Source organism: Gobio gobio, assembly GCF_949357685.1.
Source record: "Gobio gobio genome assembly, chromosome: 23".
NCBI lineage: Eukaryota > Metazoa > Chordata > Actinopteri > Cypriniformes > Gobionidae > Gobio > Gobio gobio.
In genome coordinates, this window is record NC_137119.1 from 24,131,798 (window position 1) to 24,152,411 (window position 20,614).

Consider the following 20,614-nt stretch of genomic DNA (forward strand, 5'->3'; position numbering starts at 1 on the left):
CCATGTTGGTGCTTCTTCTCTTCAGTTCACCCCACTCATTTTCTATAGGGTTCAGGTCAGGGAACTGGGACGGCCATGGCAGAAGCTTCATTTTGTGCTCAGTGACCCATTTGTGTGTTGATTTTGATGTTTGTTTTGGATCATTGTCCTGATGGAAGATCCAGTCACGGCCCATTATAAGATATCTAGCAGAGGCCGTCAGGTTTAGATTTTTTATCTGTTGGTATTTGATAGAATCCATGATGCCATGTATCTGAACGAGATGTCCAGGACCTCCAGCAGAAAAATAGGCCCACAACTTTAAAGATCCAGCCCTGTATTTTTAACTGTGGGCATGGGGTACTTTTTATCCCTGTTTGCACCAAACCCATCTGGTGGGTTTGCTGCCAAAAAGCTCTTTTTATAGTTTCATCTGACCACAGAACCCTTTTGAAATTCCAGTCGTGTTTGAAACTGAATATGCTAGATTTTGTTTTGGATGAGCGAGGAGGTTATTTCTTGAAACCTTCCAAAACAACATGTGGTGATGTAGGGGATGTTTGAATTTTTTTTAGGCTTTCTGACCCCAAGACTCAACTAATCTCTGCAATTCTCCATCTGTGATGGAGAGTCTTTGGCCACTCAAACTCTCCTCCTCACCGTGCATTTAGACAATATAGACACATGTCCTCTTCCAGGCAGATTCTTAACATCATTAGTGATGCACCGAAATGAAAATTCTGGGCCGAAACCGAAAATTTCGGATGCACTTGCCCGAAAACCAAAACGTAAACCGAAAATGGCTTCTTTTAAAAACGATATATATATATATATATATATATATATATATATATATATATATATATATATATATATATATATATATATATATATATATATATATATATATATATATATATATATATATATATATATATATATATATATATATATATATATATATATATATATATATATATATATATATATATATATATATATATATATATATATATATATATATATATATATATATATATATATATATATATATATATATATATATATATATATATATATATATATATATATATATATATATATATATATATATATATATATATATATATAATATATATCGTTTGGATAACAGCTCGACCGTGAATGAAACCTAAGCGTTTGCGCACATATGGGAGGGGCGGATGACATTCATTTTCGGTTTACGTTTTCTTGCTTTTTTTTAAATTTCGGCCTGAAACCGATAATGCCATTTTCGGCGGCCAAAATTTCGGTCCACCCCTAATCATTAGTTGATTGGAACTTCTTAATTATTGCCCTGATGGTGGAAATGTGAATTTTCAAGGTGTTAGCTATTTTCCTACAGCCACTTTCTATTTTGTGAAGCTCAACATTCTTTTGCTGCACATCAGAACTATATTATTTGGTTTTACTCATTGTGATGAATGATTAAGGGAATTTGGCCTTTGTGTTTCCATATTTATTCTCCTGTGAAACAATACATCATAACTAGACAATTTCATGTTCCTAGTCACCCTGGTATGCTAAAAAATGTAAGTAATAATGGTTATATGCTTCAGAGATATCTTACTCATAAAAAATTCTAGGGGTGCCAATAATTGTGGCCAACGTGTTTTAGAGAAAAGCATTTATTTCATAATGTGACCACAATACAGATTTATTTTTACAGACATCTTTAATCATAGTTACCAAGGGTGCCAATAATTCTGACCACGACTGTGTACTGTATATTTGAAGATATTGCGAGAAAAGTTTTTTTTGATTACTCAATATTTAAGTGAGTGATTTATATATTAACTTCATACAGAATATAGCTCACCAAATATCCATCACAATTAAATTGTATTATTATTATTATGTTAATTGGTATTTTTTGAGTTTGAATTCCATAAAATAAATAAAAAATGAAATGCATTTAAAAATTGTATTAATTAAAATAATTCTGTGACCATCTCCTGCTCTTTTTCTCACACTCACAGGGCAAACAGCACCGGTTGAACGTGAACACCGGCTTGGAGGGGAAATGGTGTAGTCTGGTTCCTGTGGGCTGCCCTTGTCTTACCACCACTTCTGGGCTTAAATGGAACTTGGGTGAGTTGCACGCCTTTAGGCCACAGGTCTGTCCACCCACTCACACACCAAAACACAGACATCCCTGAGGACCGTGTCCCAGCCTGTCCCATCCACTGTGCTCCATTTACATGGCCCTGTCCTAGATAGGAGACATTTATTACCCCTGACAACTCAAATCTCCAGCAAACTCCCACTGATGTTACAGTTGATGCAGTTTGTCATGCCTAGATTTAGAAAGAGCTCACATTTACATCATTGTATTTTAGCTTCTCAAAGGCATTTGCTTTTGAATTGTTTCATTTTGTTAAATACGCTCTTTCCTCCAGGGATGGCCCATTGAGAGGAAGGCTCTCATGGATTAAACAAAAGGAAGTTTTGGGGACAGATTTTGTACTGTGTACTAGACATACTGAACCGTCCACTCCTTTTTACACAGTTTTACGTCCCTTTTTTAATTATATAAAGGAACATGGAGGATTTTATGCTTTTCTTATATTAAATGTAACGTTTGTAATCCGTGCTCTGTGACCAAGATCACCAAAGTCTTGCAGAAATTGTTTTAAAACAGGTTTCATAAACAATAACCCCATCTGCCATTGTTTAGAACAGAGATTCTCAACTCTGGTTCACTTTCCTGCAGAGTTTACTCATCCTAATCAAACACACCTGAACAAGCTTATCAAGGGCTGTGTCAAAAATGGCCCCCTATACACTTAAATAGACTATACTATTTGAGGGGACAGCCATTTGTAGTGGTGTCCTAAACCATAGAGGACGTTATCAAGTGTAGTCATTTAATCCCCTTGTAATGCAATAACAAGTGTACAACTGATGTACACCAAAGACTATGTGGGCCCTATTTTAATGATCTGAGCACATGGTCTGAAAGGCAGGTGGCACTTAGGGACGTGTCCGAATCCACTTTTGCTAGTTTAACAACGGGGGAAAAAATGGTTGGCCCGCCGTCTCTTAATGAGTCATGTGTGTGTTTTGGGCTTAATGTGCAATAAACCAATCAGAGTCTCATCTCCCATTCCCTTTAAAAGCTATTTACATGGCGGAATTTGCGAGCGGAAAGACTAAACGCTTCTCCAGTCAGGAATCCTTTTATTTTTAATATTTAAAAATGTTTGTGTGCTGCTGCGCGTCCCTGTGTGTGTGTAATAAGCAGTGTAATTGCATTGTGTACCCACCTAAAAGCACATACTACTAACGTGCCCTTTAAATAACAAAAAAAATACTGCACTATTCACTTTAGACCAGGTTTTTGTTGGTCAATGGTGCAGTCGTTTTCAGTTGCCTCAAAATAGCAACGCTCCAACAATGCGCCTAAACACTGCTCGCTTTCAGACCAGCTCGCCCATGAGCAAACAGATGGGCGCGAGTGCATTTGCTATTTAAACAACATGGCGCTGGACGGAAAATGATAACTGTGCCGGGCTAAAACTAGCAAAAAACACTTGCGTCGTGCCTGCCGTTGCATTGCGCCGGGTGTATGATAGAGCCCTAGATATACAAAGACTTGTGAAAGTACAGCGCACAACATGGCGGAATATGTCCCACCTTCCAAATAAAAGAGCCAATCGCTGATAGATAAAGTAATTGCGTCACTGCAGCTGTCTTTAGAAACTCTGACTTTGAAACTTGAGACTTGCTTTTAGGACTGCACGTGCGCATTGGCTGGTCTAGCCTGAAAAATAAGCTTTTTTAACGCTATTTGAGTTTAAGAAACAACATTTATGGGACAGTTCATGTCAGATTTTGTTGCTGATTTGGAATATGTTATTTAATTGTGAACAGTTTTTGAGATTTCAGAATCTCGCCAGATGGCGCCCGCAGCTGAATCACCAATACATCAATTTTCTAAACTGCTGGGACAATGTGGGTCCGGCATAATATCATACAGGTATATTAAGGTTCATTTATTATTAAGGTTTACACATACTAGTTTCCATGACAGAGTTCAAGATAAATCTTTTCATTAATACTGGAGCTGCCAGTTTGCTAAGTTTCAAATGATTATTAAACGACAAGCACAAACTTATGTAAAAGCGGCAGCCCTTCTGGCGTACTCAGTGCCTGAATTCGCTCACTCATTTTCATTAACTCCTTCAAGTGGACTATATTAGTGGAGTAATTTAGAGAATAGTGAATGAGGGTATAGGGGGCAATTTCAAACACAGCTAAGGTCTTCAGGGTTACTAGAAATTTACTGGCAGGTGAGTTTGATCAAGGTTGTAGCTAAACTCTGCAGAAAAGTTGAAAAAAACACTGGTTTAGACAAACAGATGGTTTGAAGAAACTACGCACTTCACTTTTATGGATCAACTTTACCTTTTTCTTTGAACACGAATCAAACTTTGGTCATCTAAGAGCTTGTTTTTAGTCTCTGTAGTGGTTATGAAGGGTTGTAGCTCTGAGTGGGTGAAAGTGGGCCGCCTCCTACGTGCATTAAATGTTAAAGGTGTGCCAAATGATTGCTCTGACTGAAGACATTAGAGGGAATAGTAATGTAGCCCAACTGTTTGCCTTTGATCTGCTAATGCGAGCTGTCAGCGAGAATAATCTCCAGCAAGTTTTCTGTGGAGGCTGGGGCTTGTCGTGAAAAAGCAAGCGCCCCTCCTCCTGTTAAATCCTGCAGAGGGCACAGGGGATGTTGTTATGGTGGGACTGAAGTGACAGATACATGACTGAGAAGTTTAGCTTTATTGTGTCAACGGCCTGATGTTTCTGCCAATGGCAAATTTTCCTCTCGATTGTGATGGACTTTAACCTTGATTTAAAAACAGTCAGCTTAAATATGCTCAGTGGTGTAGGGGTATTGAAGAAGTTGGAAAGTTATGCTTAAAAAGGCAGGTCTTAAACTGGTTTGTAGAAATCATGGGCCTCTATAATAAGTTAAATGGATTCAGGCAATATAACCAACATAGGCTCACTGGAAAGTCTATATTTTTGTACCTATAAAATTCACTGCAGTTTTCACCTCTAGTGGCAGTAAAATACCAACAACTTCTTTGTATTCTTTTTCACACAAATTATAGGGGCAGATTATCGATTAATATCGTTATGCAATGAACTAGTATACTACTACTTTATGACCTCAAAACACTTCTACCATAGAGCATCATTTGTAAACTAATACATTTTGATTTTGGCATTACATACCCAGCTCAATTTGTATGGTATTTCTGATATAGTAAATTTGCTTGGTAGCTCACCACATACAGCAGGTACAAAACCTGAAAAACTTGATAGCAATATCAACTTTATTTATATAGAACATTTTAAAACAACACAAGTTGGCTAATGTGCTTTACAATGTCACACAACACAAAAACATCACACAAGCAGCACATAGTAAAGCTATTGAAAACATGTGTTTTGAGTTGTACTTTAAAATCCTGTACAGTAACAGCATCTCTAATGTGTTAAGGCAGACTGTTCCAAAGTTTAGGCTTTGCTACAGCAAAGGCGCAATCTCCTTTTTGACTCAGATGTGTCCTAGGAATTTTGAGCTAATCTCAAGGTTTGTCCAGTCCGATGTTCAATTAAAAGATCTGAAAGGTAGGCCGCTGCGAGTCCATGTAAGGATTTGTACACCAATAACAGAAGTTTAAAATCAATTCTATAATAGACTGGAAGCCAATGTAGGAAAACCAGAGTAGGAGTCATGTGTGTATGCTTTTTTTATACCCATTAAAAGTCTAGCAGCAGCGTTTTGAACTTTTTGCAAATGAAAAATAGATGACTGACTAATTCCGTTATATAACGCATTGCAATAGTCCAGTCTTGATGTTATCAAAGCGTGAATCGCAGTGTCCAGGCCTTTAAACATCAAGCATGATTTCATCTTAGCTAAATTACACCAGTGAAAGAAACTTGACTTTGCAATAGAATTTATCTGTTTGTCCAGTTTTGGAGAGCAGTCAAAGAACACACCTACATTTCGAACACGTTTTGACGTGACGTGACAAAGAGCCAAAATCTAGTTGTGTTGTACCCATCACTTGAGTGATGGTATTAAAAAAAGGTTGTAGAAGCGAGCTAAAATGGCATAGTTTTTCCAGCAAATGTGTTTTTATCTCATGTTTGGTTTCGTTAACACTACGGGTTAGGTTTAGTGTAGGTGGGACATTATTTTCAAACAATATGAACCTTTTTGCGCCACAGTTCGGACATGTAATTTCGGCACTTCCACAATGCAAACAACAACTAATACAATTAAATCTTAACGTAATTAGATTCACATTCATTTGTTTCAGATAAAACATCTTGGTTGCATATGTAACCCTCGTTCCCTGAAGGAGGGAACGGAGACATTGCGTCAGTGACTGACATAATGAGTTCTCATTACGTCAGTCATCAACATAACGTCAAACGTGACTGACTGAAAGGAACTGAAGATGGTTTAAGCACTACCTACTGGACATTTCACTTAGAAAGTAACGCAAATTGTGCAAGCAACGTAATATAATATTTTTTTTTAATTCTCAACATGCATGATTTTTCAATGAGCCTGTATTGAATATAATGGTTAGATGATTACATTTGCACTTAGGTTTTATTCTATGTTCTTTATATATGTTCATTATAGGTAAAACTTTAAAACATGTTTCATTTATTTCTAAACTATACATAAAATAATGCATACATATTTGTTAAGCATTATAAAATATGAATTGTAAAATATATAAAAAATATATTATTAACAAATTAACAATAGTGTGTGGTAAAGTGAAAAATTTAAGTTATATTAACAACTATACTTATAAAGTATGCAGAGGTAAGTAATTAAGTAATATAAATCTGTATTACTTGACAAATTAACTTCACAAACATATTTATCTATCAACGAAATGGTTACCGTTTTATTTTTTAATTAGTAGAAAAAAATCACTGACTGTTCTACAAACAGGCAACATTTTCAAAGTGAGATTTATAGAAGCTCCATGACAACTGAGACGGCCTCATACACTTTGAAAAAGCACAAGTAATGAAAATTATATAGCGTGCATATTTGTCGCATCTCTTGGTGCTGTGTTTATTAGTCTCGTTTTGTCTCATTACACTCAGCTCTTGCCCAGACTCCCTTGAGCCTTGAGTGTGATAACAAGAGAAACATATTCTGAGAGAGAAACTACCAGTAATCACTTTTATAATTTCCTGTATGATCTTGAATAAATCTGCCTTTTGGGTTTTTAGAAATATCTAATTCAATGTAGAAAAGTTTGTAGATGCGTCCTATTTTTAATATTATTTAAGAGTAAATATATAAATGTATCACACCACACATTTTCTATTCTTTTCATTTTAGCAGATTACTAGTTTTTAAAAATCAGTTTTATTGATTCATCCCAGATATCTTGTTTATAAGCTACAGGAATGAGTTTTATTATACAGCTTTATCAAAACTCTGATAGCCAGTTAATATTTGCTCTGTTTACTCTTTGAGGATAAAAATGTTTTTATGGAGTATGAATTAATGATCTAAGCAAATCCTTTTTTAATCATGCAGAGATTACTTTTTCTTTAGATTGAACACGTGAAAACTGAATGCGATTTCAAAAGTTATGTACTGAATATATATACTGCTGAATATATATACTGCTGCATATATAATGATGATGATGATGATTAATTTTTTTTAATTATAAATACACCCATATATCTCTTGGCTCCCTAAGGCTGCCTTCATTTGACAGTAATATTGTGACATTTTTACTACAATTTAAAATAACTTTTCAATTTTAATTTATTTTAAAATCTGATCTATTTCTATGATAGCAAAACTGAATTTTCGCCTTTACTCCAGACATGATCGTTCAGAAATCAAATAATTCTAATATGCTGATTCAGTGGTCAAGAAACATTTATTGACTAGCCACTCAGCATTTTCACTGGCCACAATTTTGACATTGGTACCATGCAGAAAAACAGCCATATAGATATTTTTGATATTATGTCATAATTTGACATATTAGGCTGCTGTCACTTTAAGACACACGGATCCATTATACTGTTGCACATGCGTTTTCTTTCACAACAGTTTACATTCACTTAAAACATAACTGACTGCGTTTACGTGAATACTCACCAAGTCTGGCATTTTGACATTATTTTGTGTGTATTTGACTGTTTAAGTAAGCAGCGGAAAAAACTCTATTTAATACTGATGGCGGCTTTATGTGCGCGCACTTTGGGTGTAAGCACAACATCTGAGGGAATAAGTAAAATGATGCACAATACGCACAATCTCACGGCGAAATTCAAGCCCTGTAACAGCAACAATATTCATACGCCACAAATTAATTGAGTGAGTGAGGGGAGGCAGGTTTGCGTATCAACTTGCTGTTGGAGAGATCATGAGCGAGTAAGCCCATCTGGTATCGTGTATCTATTTTGCGGAAAAAGAGTTTTGAAATCTTTTCAGATATTTCAATATCAATTTGTATTGAAATTTTTTTATTTTTGACGGCACTACATTGCACTTATTTTATTATTTTAGATGCCTTTTTAAAAGACTACAATTGAAAGATGTATTTTATATATAAATATCAACCCGCCAAAGTGGCTAGTAGGAGTGACTGCCTTACACACCACTGCTGAAATCCACCCGCATTTGGCTAGTGTTAATGTCAAGCCCAGATTATTAGTGTTGAGACCAGCACAACTGCTGCTATACATTTGCATTCCTACTTCATAAAAAATGACTCTTCTCTCACCTTTTAAGTCTTAAATATTCCCAATATTTCATGGATTATTAATGACCACAAAAGTATTTGCTTAAACGCTAGTGAATATTTCTAGAAAACAAGTGCAGAAGTGTGTGAGTTTAGCTTTTCACAATAGCCTGAGGCTGACCAATACTGTTAAGCTCAGCGTAAGAGACTTCCGCATGCTTTCACTGGAGTTACTCCATCCAGTGCTTCCTCCTGGGAAAAAGACCTGCCAAGACACTTAACCTTAAGCAACTTACCACCAGCAGCTAGATGACACTTAACTCTCATAAACCACTCACATACACACACATAAGACATGGCATATTTGTGTAAATTGAGAGGAGATCCAGAGTATGTGTTTATAAAACCTTTGGGGATATATTAATGAATGCATAACAGAACAAAATGCCAAGGTGAGGTAATTGTAACGAGCTGCCAGCAAGGAGAAGGACCACAACTCATGACTTGCTCATATACATGTATTACAGTTATTTGAAATAACAAGCCACAAAATGTTCAGCTATACACTAAGGGCATGACTGCTGTTTTCTTTGCTCTTACTTAAACTGAAAACTGAGAGCTTGCGATTTTATTGGTGGTATTTATTGGTTTGGTGGTAAATGTAGAATTAAGAGGCTGTTGACCTAAGTGCTCAGTCCTGAGAAAGACAAATTAAAATTAAATTCTGCTAGCCATACCATCACAGCAAATTATGACTTGATACTTTGATGAGTGGTGTTTTCTTTTTTAATATGGAATGCATTTATTATGTGTAAATATTGAATCGTATTGCCCTAATTGTGGACAACATGTTTTTTTTTCTGCATAGGATTCTTGCGTTCTGTAGAGACTTGTGAACTTCTGTAAAGTTTGAGTTTGCTGTTGTTTAGCTATTAAGGCTAAGCACTATGAATTTCGTATTGTTGCGTGTTCTATGAGCTTTGTAGCTAGGGAAATACCCATAAGCCCTTGCGGTTTGAATAATTTAATTTGTATTTTAGTTCAAAGCATGGTGACTTGTGAGGATGTGTAAATAATTGCTCATTAGAATTCATAACTGCTTTAGGTCTATTTAGTGCTTTTGATGAAGTCTCTTCTAAGTAGTTGTGTTTAGTGCTTAATGTTCCCTTGTAGCGTTCTAATGTAGCTTTTGGTAGCTATACCGCTACTTGTTGGAAAAAAAGTAGCTTGTTATTGGAAAAACTGCTGAGAAAGTGTCTCCAACACTGTACTGCTACTGTATGCTAATCATGCTAATGTTAGCCTATGCTGCTAATGCTAACTGACATTAGCTTGTTTACTTCAAAGTGTTACAGGTGTTTCTGGGAGGTATTTCCCACCTCATCATGTAAAGCTGTTGAAAGATAATTTTGTTGAATTTTCACAATATTGAGGTGAAAAAATAGCACTAATCAACACTCAAAAGAACAAAATTATTGTTGGGCTCATAGGGCTCAAGTTACTGAAACTACATCTTCTAGAAAGTTCTTTAAGTAAAAATACATGTTTGAGTTGTAACAAAGTTTTCCACAACTAAAGGCTCATTCACACCAAAGACAATATTTATAATGATAACTATGACCACAAAGGTTTCTTAATCATTCTAATTCTATGAAACTAGCGAAGCTGGTCCCAATAAACTGAGTACTGACACATCTTTCAAGAGCAAGCATTTTGCGAATCCTGCATTGAGATTGTTTAATCGTTATTTGCGGGCGGACAATGTACAACATAGGTGGGCATTATCCGAATGTCTTTTCTAGTGATGCGTGAAAGTCACACAGTGGGATTCAAAACACAAACAATGGTTCAGAGTCGATTTTTTTCTTTTGGTAAACAATAAGTTTATTTATTGTACATTTTCGACTTAACAATTTTGCAGAACGTTTACATTCGCAAACAGCTATATTACACACTGCATGAAAGGGAATATTCGTAAAAACCATAATAGGGGCACTTTGTTATTATAAGTGAACCTCAATTAACATATTAAAATAATTTAAATAATTTATATCATGGCCCCTTTATAGAGCTTGAGCGTTTAAAGCAGCAGATGACAAAACTGCAGTGCACACTTACAACAAACAGAATGTTATCGTCCGTTGTTGTGTGCACTAATACAATTATTTTTACAGTTATCATTTTAGTTGTCTTTTTGGTGTTCATTGACTGTATTAATTAGTTAATTTGAAAAAGCCTGTGGAAGTAGTTACTAAAAATCCATATATTCAGAATATCATATTCATCTTTTTGAAAGCGACCTTTTAAATGAAAATAGAGATCTCATAAATGTTCCTCAACAGAACAGAAGCATTTCTGCCACAGCTGAGTCATTGATTCAGAGCTTTTAGCTGTAGTGTTGTTCTCTAGTGGACTTTGGGTTATGCCTCATAACGGCACTCATTCAAACCATTCGATAACGCAAGCTGGGATATTGCTTCCCTCCTCTTCAGCGGCACCTCTGCGGATGATGGCACTTGTAACAGAAACCCTGCTAACCCCAGACTGTGACACATCCAGCACAAAGCGGTGCAGTAGAGACCCTTCAGCTCAGATGGTCAAGGTTCCTGGTACTTACTGGATATGATTTTTGTGTCCGCTGAAAAGCAGGCTTTTTCTGAGAGATGTCATTGATGGCAGTGTCTTCCCAGAGGTTATGAGTAATTCATTAAAGGCTGTTTAATGGACGCCCGCTGTGGCCCTGAGTGATTTAGAACCTCAGACTCTCATTCTTGGTAATAGCGGCAGAATGGGATGACTTTACGGCCCATTACTATTCTGCTCCCTTGATATTGCTGTAGGGGTAGATATCAAGGCCAAATATTAAAGTTAGTTATCAGGACAGGGAACAAGCCGCATTTTGAGAGGGTAATCATGGCATTTTTGACAAGAACTTCGTAGCACTTAAAAGGAGTCTCACTAGCACCGGAAGAGACCTATAAAAATGTATAACGGCTCTGTCATGTAATGCTACATGTAATGTTCAAATTCACTTTGATGAGCCTTTGAAAACAGCTGACATTGTTGCCTTTTGAGTTCTTAGTCACATGACAGGTAATGAGTTTGTTTGTCATTTTGTCGCTGATTTGTTTTGGTGAATGTCCTTTTTAACTGCCTGTCATGCTGAAAAAAAGTTGCCACGCTGCACATAATTTAAAGGAACAGCAGTAAACCTTTTTTTTTTTTTTTACTTAATGAAAACTTTCAGACCCTAAACATGTGTAATATTGTTTTAATATAAACTCTTGCAAAGATGAACAGAAAAGAAACACCCCCTTTTCAGGATACTGAAAAAGGTGGTTTAAAGATCATTTTGTAAAATCCAAATAAGCTTTATAGCCATTGACATTGTTAGGTTGTGTTTGTATTTGTGTTTCTTTGTTGAGGGAGGATTAAATCTGCAGGTAGTGGAAGCAGAAAATTAAGGGTTGGGGACAGACTTCCTTCTGTTCGTGTGAATCTTTAAAGGACGTCACGCTGTTCTTCTCAGAACGCCTCAGCGTGAGTTTGTGTAACTGAGATCGGATGGGCAAAAGCTTGACATTTCAACCATTTGAAAGCTAATGCCATAAATGTTTCTGGTGAAAGTAATATTACTTTCTTTTCTTTTTTTATCCAGTCCTATTGTGGATGATGTCATTTCTTTCCCAACAGGAAATCAAGACATTGTTTTACTATATAACTCTGAAATGTGTTCTTCACTTGTGATTGTCTCTCTTGGCTATGAAGGCCTTGAAGTTGGGTCACGGTTTTATAATATACTGTAATATGCAGTTTTGCTCTGTGTTTACCGTATGATAGATCTAGAATGTCATCCAGACTGAAACCGTGTTACGATCCTGTAAGATAAATGACCATGAACCTCTCAGCAGGGTGATGTAGAATAGTTGTCAGTAGGGTGTTTTTACAGAAAATCGGTCAATGTGAATATTTATTGTGATTACTGTGGTTAAAGCTGGGCATTTATAGCTTTGCTGTCAGATTTCAGTTATTACCATAAAGACCTCTGAAGGACAGAATCTATTTAGTGTGTTTTTTCATTGCAGGTAGATGAAAGGACAGCTTGTCTCCTTTTTGCACTCTTTCTCTTATACTCCCTCTCCCTCTCGCCACCCACCTCTCTCTCTCTCTCTCCCGCTCTCTCTCTCTCTCTCACACACACACACTCTCTCTCTCTCTCTCTCTCTCTCTCTCTCTCTCTCTCTCTCTCTCTCTCTCGCTCTCTCTTTTGTTTTATTTTGTTCTTTAGCTTTTCCCTCAACCTCCCAGTGTTCTGAAAGAAGAGAATAAAGATCGTCTGAGGGGAAGTGAGTCCTCAACAGGAAGCATGGCTCGCTGGACTAGGGCCAGGGAAAGAGACTTTTGGGTCAGTGCATTATTCTGCTTATCCCATAACTACTTACAAACTGAATTAGAAATAATAATAACAAAAATTATCAGTTACTAAGAGGTCATTGCAACATTTGACATCCAATGCAGATTTAAAGATCTAGAGAATTCAAAATCATTATACATAGTCACGTGATGACTAAGAAATAAAAAAGTATAAAATAATGTATGAATAAAAAAGGAATAAATAAATAAAATTATAAATAATTATTGAATTATTTTCATATTTGCAATGGACTATTTTTCTTAGCAGTATAAAATAATAAACTAATAATAAAATATAGATTTATTGAGAAATATTAATTTACTTATTTATTTAATTATCTGATTAAGTTAGTTAGTTAGTTAGTTAGTTAGTTAAACTAATAATAAAATAATCTTGTATTTATTTATTTGCTGTATAATAAGACATAATGTGCATTCAACTGGTTTATATTACCTTCATGTAGCCTTTAGCAGTATACGATAATAAACATAATAAAATAATCTGGTATTTAAAAAAGAGGGTAATAAGACATAATGTACAGTCAGCTGGTTTCTATTCCCTCCAGACAGCCTTTAGCAGTATACAATTATAGAATAATAATAAAATTATCAGTTGTTTAAAATGAAGAAAAAAAAAAAAAGACAATTAATTTTTATTTATTTAGTGAGTAGCTAAAAAGGCATAATGTACAGTCAGCTGTTTTATATTCTCTCCAGGCAATACAAGACCCTGCATCATGTTGTCAATGGAATATATATGGAATATTTATATTTTTTCCTGACACATATAAATATATATTGCTAAAAATAAAATGTATCATTTTATCTAGTGGGAAGGTAAAAATCTGTGACTGGGCCAGTGAGAATTTTTTTTTTTTTTTTTAGCCCTGCCTCACACACATATATTTACACAAATACAACATTTGTGCACATGACCAAAAGCTCATTCTCTCACTGCTCTAGTCGCTATGCACAGCAGTTCATCTGTCACCCCTTCTAGACCAGAAAACATGGAGATTGTAGGTTAGAAGTCATGAAGCTCATTCGTGTGGAATAATGGGTCTCAGATACCTCTACTCCATCTCCGGCAGATCGACCAGCATCAGGGACTGACCGCAGAGAGGAAAACCATGCAAACATTAGCCATTCCTGTGTAGACAGGGGGGTGCATGGCTAGAAACATTAGTATAGATGTACGAGGAAATTGAGACACATGGGAGCCGTCTCTGAATGTGTGCAAGCTTGCACGTATGAAATGAGAGAGTGTTGGGGAGGAAATAGAAGTGAAGGCCGTTTAGGAAAGAGGATTTATATTCCCCGCACAGATGGACACACGAGCAGCTATTCTCGTGGCATGCTGTGCTGATATTTTACCAAGACAAAAACCTCTGTTTTTGTAGGTGGCACTGGAGATTTGCTGTATCTCCATGGTGAGAGTGTGAGATGTTATACTGTGACACACATGCATGATGTATTATGAGTAGAGCCGTTTCAGCAAATTTACCATGCAAGTGCTTGATCATGTCTTATCCAGTCTTATATTTGTGCAACTTAAAGGGATCATGTTTAAATGATTTTATAATGTTTCTCCTGAGGTGCACTTATAATGTTAATATGATCTTTACGTCAAAAAATTGTCACAATTTTATACCCTGATTTTAGCCCTCTGATTTGAACGCTCTGTTTGAAGGGGCGTGTCTGCTGTCCCACCGCTGTGATTGGCTAACATCTTTGCATTTGAAATGAGTATTACATGTAGCCTGGATGCCAGCCGAATTTAGCCCCGCCCACAATTTTTTTTGCTCGGGCAATTCGGTCTGGACTCGCTCCATAGAGGAGGAATTATGCCCGAACAGAAACTGTTCGGACCAATGAAATTGTCAGGGCGGGCTTTAGACGATGATGGACAGATGATCAACAGTAACGTAATCATCCACGTCATCGAAGGCTCTTGGGTTGAATTTGCTCTTATCCTAAACTGGAGAACTTGTTCGTATATGCATTCACCTTCACTATTTCTCTCAGAAACGATGATCGTGTTGGTAAGTACTCTGTGTATCCTTAAATAATTTTATTACTGGCAAAGATCGTTTACACTCATCTTTTTCTTGTAACGTTACTTAATCCAGCGTGCGTGCAGACAGGGTTTCCAAGTGTTTTTGCAATATCGCGCACAATTGCTACTCAAAACTATAGCCCAAAACAATAACTTTCCGGGGTGTTCTCCTGAAAAAAATGGCGTTTGGTTGGCAAAATATGTTATTTTGGCAAGGTTGCCTGCTAAAATTCGCATTCCTGGGTTTATATAATCACATAATTGGGGTCGCTTCAACCCGCGGACATGGAGAAAAACACGGACTTGGCAACACAGTGCAGTTGAGTTCTGTTGACATTTGACAACTAACGTTACGCGTCGCTCCGTTGCTCTGATTGGTTGTGGGTCTATCCAATTGAGGTCTTTCCTGGCTCGGTTGAAACACGCCCCATAATCAAAGCTCAATGGAGCGGTACCAGACTCAAATTCTGACTAGAATTGAGTATGGCCACGCCAGGCTATATTACATGTGGAACCCTCTCGAACACTTTTACTACTTTTTTTACTATTACATCTGTCGAGAACGAATCGTGAAAGGTGCTGATTATAGCATTATATCTATTCTGAGATGACATGGAAGGTTGCAGTGATGAGTAGATGACACAGTCTGTTGATCACGTGAAGGCAGTGATCCCATGATTGCAACTCGATTCCTGCACTCTCACGAATGCGTTCACCATAAATAACAATGCAAACACAAAGTAAATACAGTAAGTGTCCAGATAAACTCGCGCTGTGTGATTGACAGCTTCAGCAATTGTAAAGGGAGCGTTCTTTGATCACTTTCTGTATATAGTTTAATCACAATATAAATAACATAATTTGCATGCTACTAAGAGAAACAATGTGAAGTTGATCGTTTAGTTACATCCTTTCTAACTGCAACGCCGCTGTGATTTAGGTATAAAATGCATAAATACTCAGTACATATCAAACGATCTATAATAACTGGCAAAGCAATAGTTACCACGTAATAAAAACAGTTACTCACACTTGTGTGGTGCGACATTACTGTCGGATCCAATATAGTCAGCACAGCACCGTCTTTTAGTTTCAATCTTTCTGAAAATCCTGGCACATTCCACAACCTGTCATTTTGGCCGATTGGCTTCAATATAATCTGTTTTAAGACTAACAAGAAGGTTTTGTGTTCTGAAACATACAGGATGTTTTCATTGTACAATGACCTCTTATATGTCAAAAGATCAAGGGAATTTGACTCCTTTAAAGAGGACCAATTACATTTTCAACTTCATATAATGTTGCTGTTTAAGCATGAAAAAGGTCTGTAAGTTACAAAACACAAAGTCCAATCAAAAGGGAGTTATTCTCTATATCACTAAGCACTGATTTTGAACCCCCTGAATCACCTTGATTGTATTCTTGAGTTTTCTTCCAGTAACATACACGTAACAATAGTAGTGCGTTAAAACGGTTATGGTAAAGAGCGAAACATTTCCGAAAAAATGCTCAAATCGGTTGACCAAAGACAACACACTGGTCCAGCTGACCAATCAGAGCTCATTGCGCTTTTTGGAAAGAGGGGCTAGACAGGACAGAGCATTACTAACAGACTGGGAAGAGAGATGCTGCAACAATTTAAAATATGTGAAAAATAATGTTTTTTTTTTCATCAAGGTTAAAATGTTGGAACTACAAATGATGCCTCCAATTATGTGGCTTTTTGAGACCAAATACAGCTATTTGGGTGTGAACTCTCTTCACTGGGGCCAGTAAGCAACCAACTTTTAGATGGAAAACACTCAAAATTTCTTTGGAAAATGTAAAAGACTAGTTTATAAGGTCACCACTAGAATTTAGACTTGCGATGGACAAGAAGAAGCAGTGTGCTGTTACGCTCTCTGGCTTTCATTCTCTGATGTGTCCTCTAAAAATAGTCAGTTTTTGTCAATACAGGCCGAAACAACCCAACTTCATTGATTTTAGTGTTTTGTCTGCTGAGAAAGGCTGAGGGAGGAGATAACAGCAAGGTTGGCCTTTGATACTTTATAGTGCGATCTGACCAACAGGTCCCGTTGAGACCAAGCGAGCACGTGCAGGCCGTGGAGTGTTTTTAAATGGGTCATTTGAAGGTTTTCTTTTAGGGTCGTGGATATAAAAGGCTGGTTGTAATCTCTGTTTCTGGCATGACGGTGGAAACCTTCTTTCTGTCTCTGACTCTTTTCAGTACAGTCTGTGCTCCCTAAAACACAACCCATACTTTGGGAATTGAAAAGCCGATTAAAGACGTTTTCATGATTCAAATTATGCTGATGGGTTTATAGGATTTTGGAGGTAAAGCAGGTTTGCCATAATCACCCTACAGCTGGTTGACTTTCCAGGTCATCTGTTAAAAAGTAAGAATGAAATTCAATATTTTCTAATACATGATCAAACTGCTGCATATTCTTCACTCCAGGCTGCTCATGGAGATGCTAATCAAACTGTCATAATATATATGAAAATTTATGGAGTGCAGATCAAAGTCAAACCCAGGAAAGGGGATTGTTTTGTAATTAGTCTCCTTCCTTTTGATTTTAATTAAAAACAGCTCAATGCCAAACTCTTTGGAAATCACTATCTGCATAATGCATTTGAAAATGCATGCTCACTTACACACATTTATTGGGATTTTTTATTTTTTTATGTTGTGAATGCTTGATGTTTTAACATTTTTAATAGGGCTGGGTAAAAAAATATTGATTTCTCGATTTTAATCGATTCTCGTTTTATGAACCAATCAATTCTTAAATCCCAAGAATCGATTAGTCATCCTGTTTTCAGTTAATGAATGAATGGAACATTATAGCGCACATGAACTGATCTTCTATTCCACCTTAATACCAGTTACAACGCGAAATAAACATGAATGAGCATCTGAAAGTGTGTGAAAAGATAGAGTACAACTTACTGAAATCCATATCATGTCACATGGAATCGCTCAGTCAGTGTTTCAACCGTGGAAAGACGTCAGTAAAACAGTAATGTCACATTTACCTCAGAAAAACCATACCCAGTGTCCATAAACTCGTTAGTCAGCTAGAAAAATTAACTTTAGAGAGGAGCATTTTGCTAAATATATGCACCATATTTTTGTTCTTCAATATTTAATAAATCTGGCAAGTTTCTATGACAGCCACCATTTAAATGTTTATATTTCATATAACTTTATTATAAAATTGAGTGTAATTTAAGTGTTAGTATACAAATCAGTAAATTTTGACCTCCAATATTATAGTAGAATAGTAGACTCCAGTTTACAGCATTAGTTACGAGATTTGTTTTCCTTGAGAAAATGTGCCAGGTATTGTACCTGATATATATCCAAAAATCCAAAATAATCGATATTGAATCGATTCGGAATCTAATCCAATTGTGAAATTTGTCAATACCCAGCCCTAATTTTTAATTCAGGTTTGATTTATTTCTGTTTAATATGTTTTTATTTTAATATTTATTATTTTATGCCCTTTTAATGTCATTGTTAGATTTAATTTAATTTAGTTTTCTTTTCTTTTTTTATTTTAGTTTATTTAATCTTTATTTATTTATTTTATGTTTTATTTTAAAACTAAACTACAATACATTTTCAGCCATTTTTGTTTGTTTTTATATTATTTTAGTTTGTTTTGGATGTAATTCAGTTTCTTAGTTTAATTTTGACTTCAGTTTTCTATTTCAGTTAAAAAACCAAATTGTTTTAGTTTTTGTCTTAACAATAATTAACAATATTGTTATACACTCTAAAAAATACTGGATTAAAAATAACCCAAGTTGGGTTGAAAATGGACTAACCCAGCAATTGGGTTGTTTTAACCCAGCGATTGGGTTCTTTTAAGCAAACAAACCAACTGCTGGGTTAAAACAACCCAATTGCTGGGTTAGTCCATTTTCAACCCAACTTGGGTTATTTTTAACCCAGCATTTTTAGAGTGTAACACGTTAAAATCTTACTAGTTTTGTTGAATCACAAAGGAAATTGGAAAAAGTACCCGTTCAGCCAGAGAAAACTGTTTTAAATCATTTTATCTGAAATCATAACCTCCAGGCTGATTAATAAGAACAAACGAGCTGCCCTCTCTGGCTCGCGGGGTCACACACTCTAAAAACTGCTGGGTTGCTTTAACCCAAATTTGGGTCAAAAATGGACAAACCCAACCGTTGGGTTACATTTTTACATTACATTTTTAACCCAACAGTTGGGTTTGTCCATATTTGACCCAAATTTGGGTTAAACCCAGCAGTTTTTAGAGTGCATGGGAAAGCGATCAAAGATTACCACGCGAACATATTTTGGTGATACAATGCCATTGTTTAGGCCAAGTAGCTCAGAGATTTTGGTCAATTCCACTAGCTTGCATGTGTGTAGGAACAGGACAAATACTAGTTATAACTGACAAAATAAACTAACCGAAATTACATGTCATTATTTTGTGGCACATCAAATCCAGGGGAAGGTGTCGCAGATGCAATTACTTACGCACAAATGGTCTTCCCACTGCACAAAAAGCTTCTTTTGGTCTTGAAAGATGTCAGGTCTCTTAATGGAACAATGCCTGACAAAGAGTCCTGCTCTGCATTCTCATTTGCATATCAGAATGACTCTGAGCTGGGAAAGAGCTTCAATTCCATCAAAAATCATCTGACAGGTTTTGTTGAGATCAGGAAAGAGCAGACTCTCACTCTCGCGGCGCGATGACAGTAATTCAAACTGGGCTAAATGCAGTCCCACATTATGCTCACTGTTAAGGTAAAGCGAGCATGACTCAGCAGGTTTTAAAGCGCACCATAACTCTGATTGTTAGAGCGTCTGGGTAGCGGGCAGAGCCTTTTAATATTAAGCTGTCAAACGGATAGCGGGGCGAATCCCCAGCAAGAATGACTTCAGAGGGACTCGTGCTTGTAGGAGTCCCAGAAGTGTCTTTTCCCATTTCGCTAATGTGCTCCTTAGCCCTGTGAGACACAACATCGTTGCTGTGAATTTTAATGATGCTTTTAGGGGTTTGGAAATGTGTAAAGAGGGAAAAAAAACACGGCATCTGAGATGCTGTGAGACAGGATATAAAAAAAAAACACAATGGATGTCAAAAGGCAGTAGAGGAATCTGAGCCCGGGGCTGAAGAAAATCCTTTGAAATTACAAATATGGGCCGGTTTGCGCTCCTGTGTGCGTAAGCTTTGGAGGTGTTAGTGGTTTTGTGAGTTTAAAGAAATGGAACAGAGCCCCTTTTATCCGGTTCAAGACATTTAAAACAATCACTGGAGTCCTCCTTTCATAAAAGAGCTTTGAATGACATTGACAGCACTTTGCAGAGTAAATACTTAACTCTAGGAGC

General features: G+C 36.4%; 1 protein-coding gene across 1 annotated transcript in view; it reads left to right on the forward strand.

Moving 5' to 3' along the window:
- The window catches only part of tpk1 (thiamin pyrophosphokinase 1), a 90,194-nt gene that overhangs the window by 63,572 nt on the left and 6,008 nt on the right, over positions 1-20,614 (forward strand). The window contains exon 8 of the mRNA XM_079805680.1: positions 1,998-2,109. Coding sequence (XP_079661806.1) covers positions 1,998-2,109 — 112 coding nt within the window. The remainder of the gene's footprint in view (positions 1-1,997; positions 2,110-20,614) is intronic.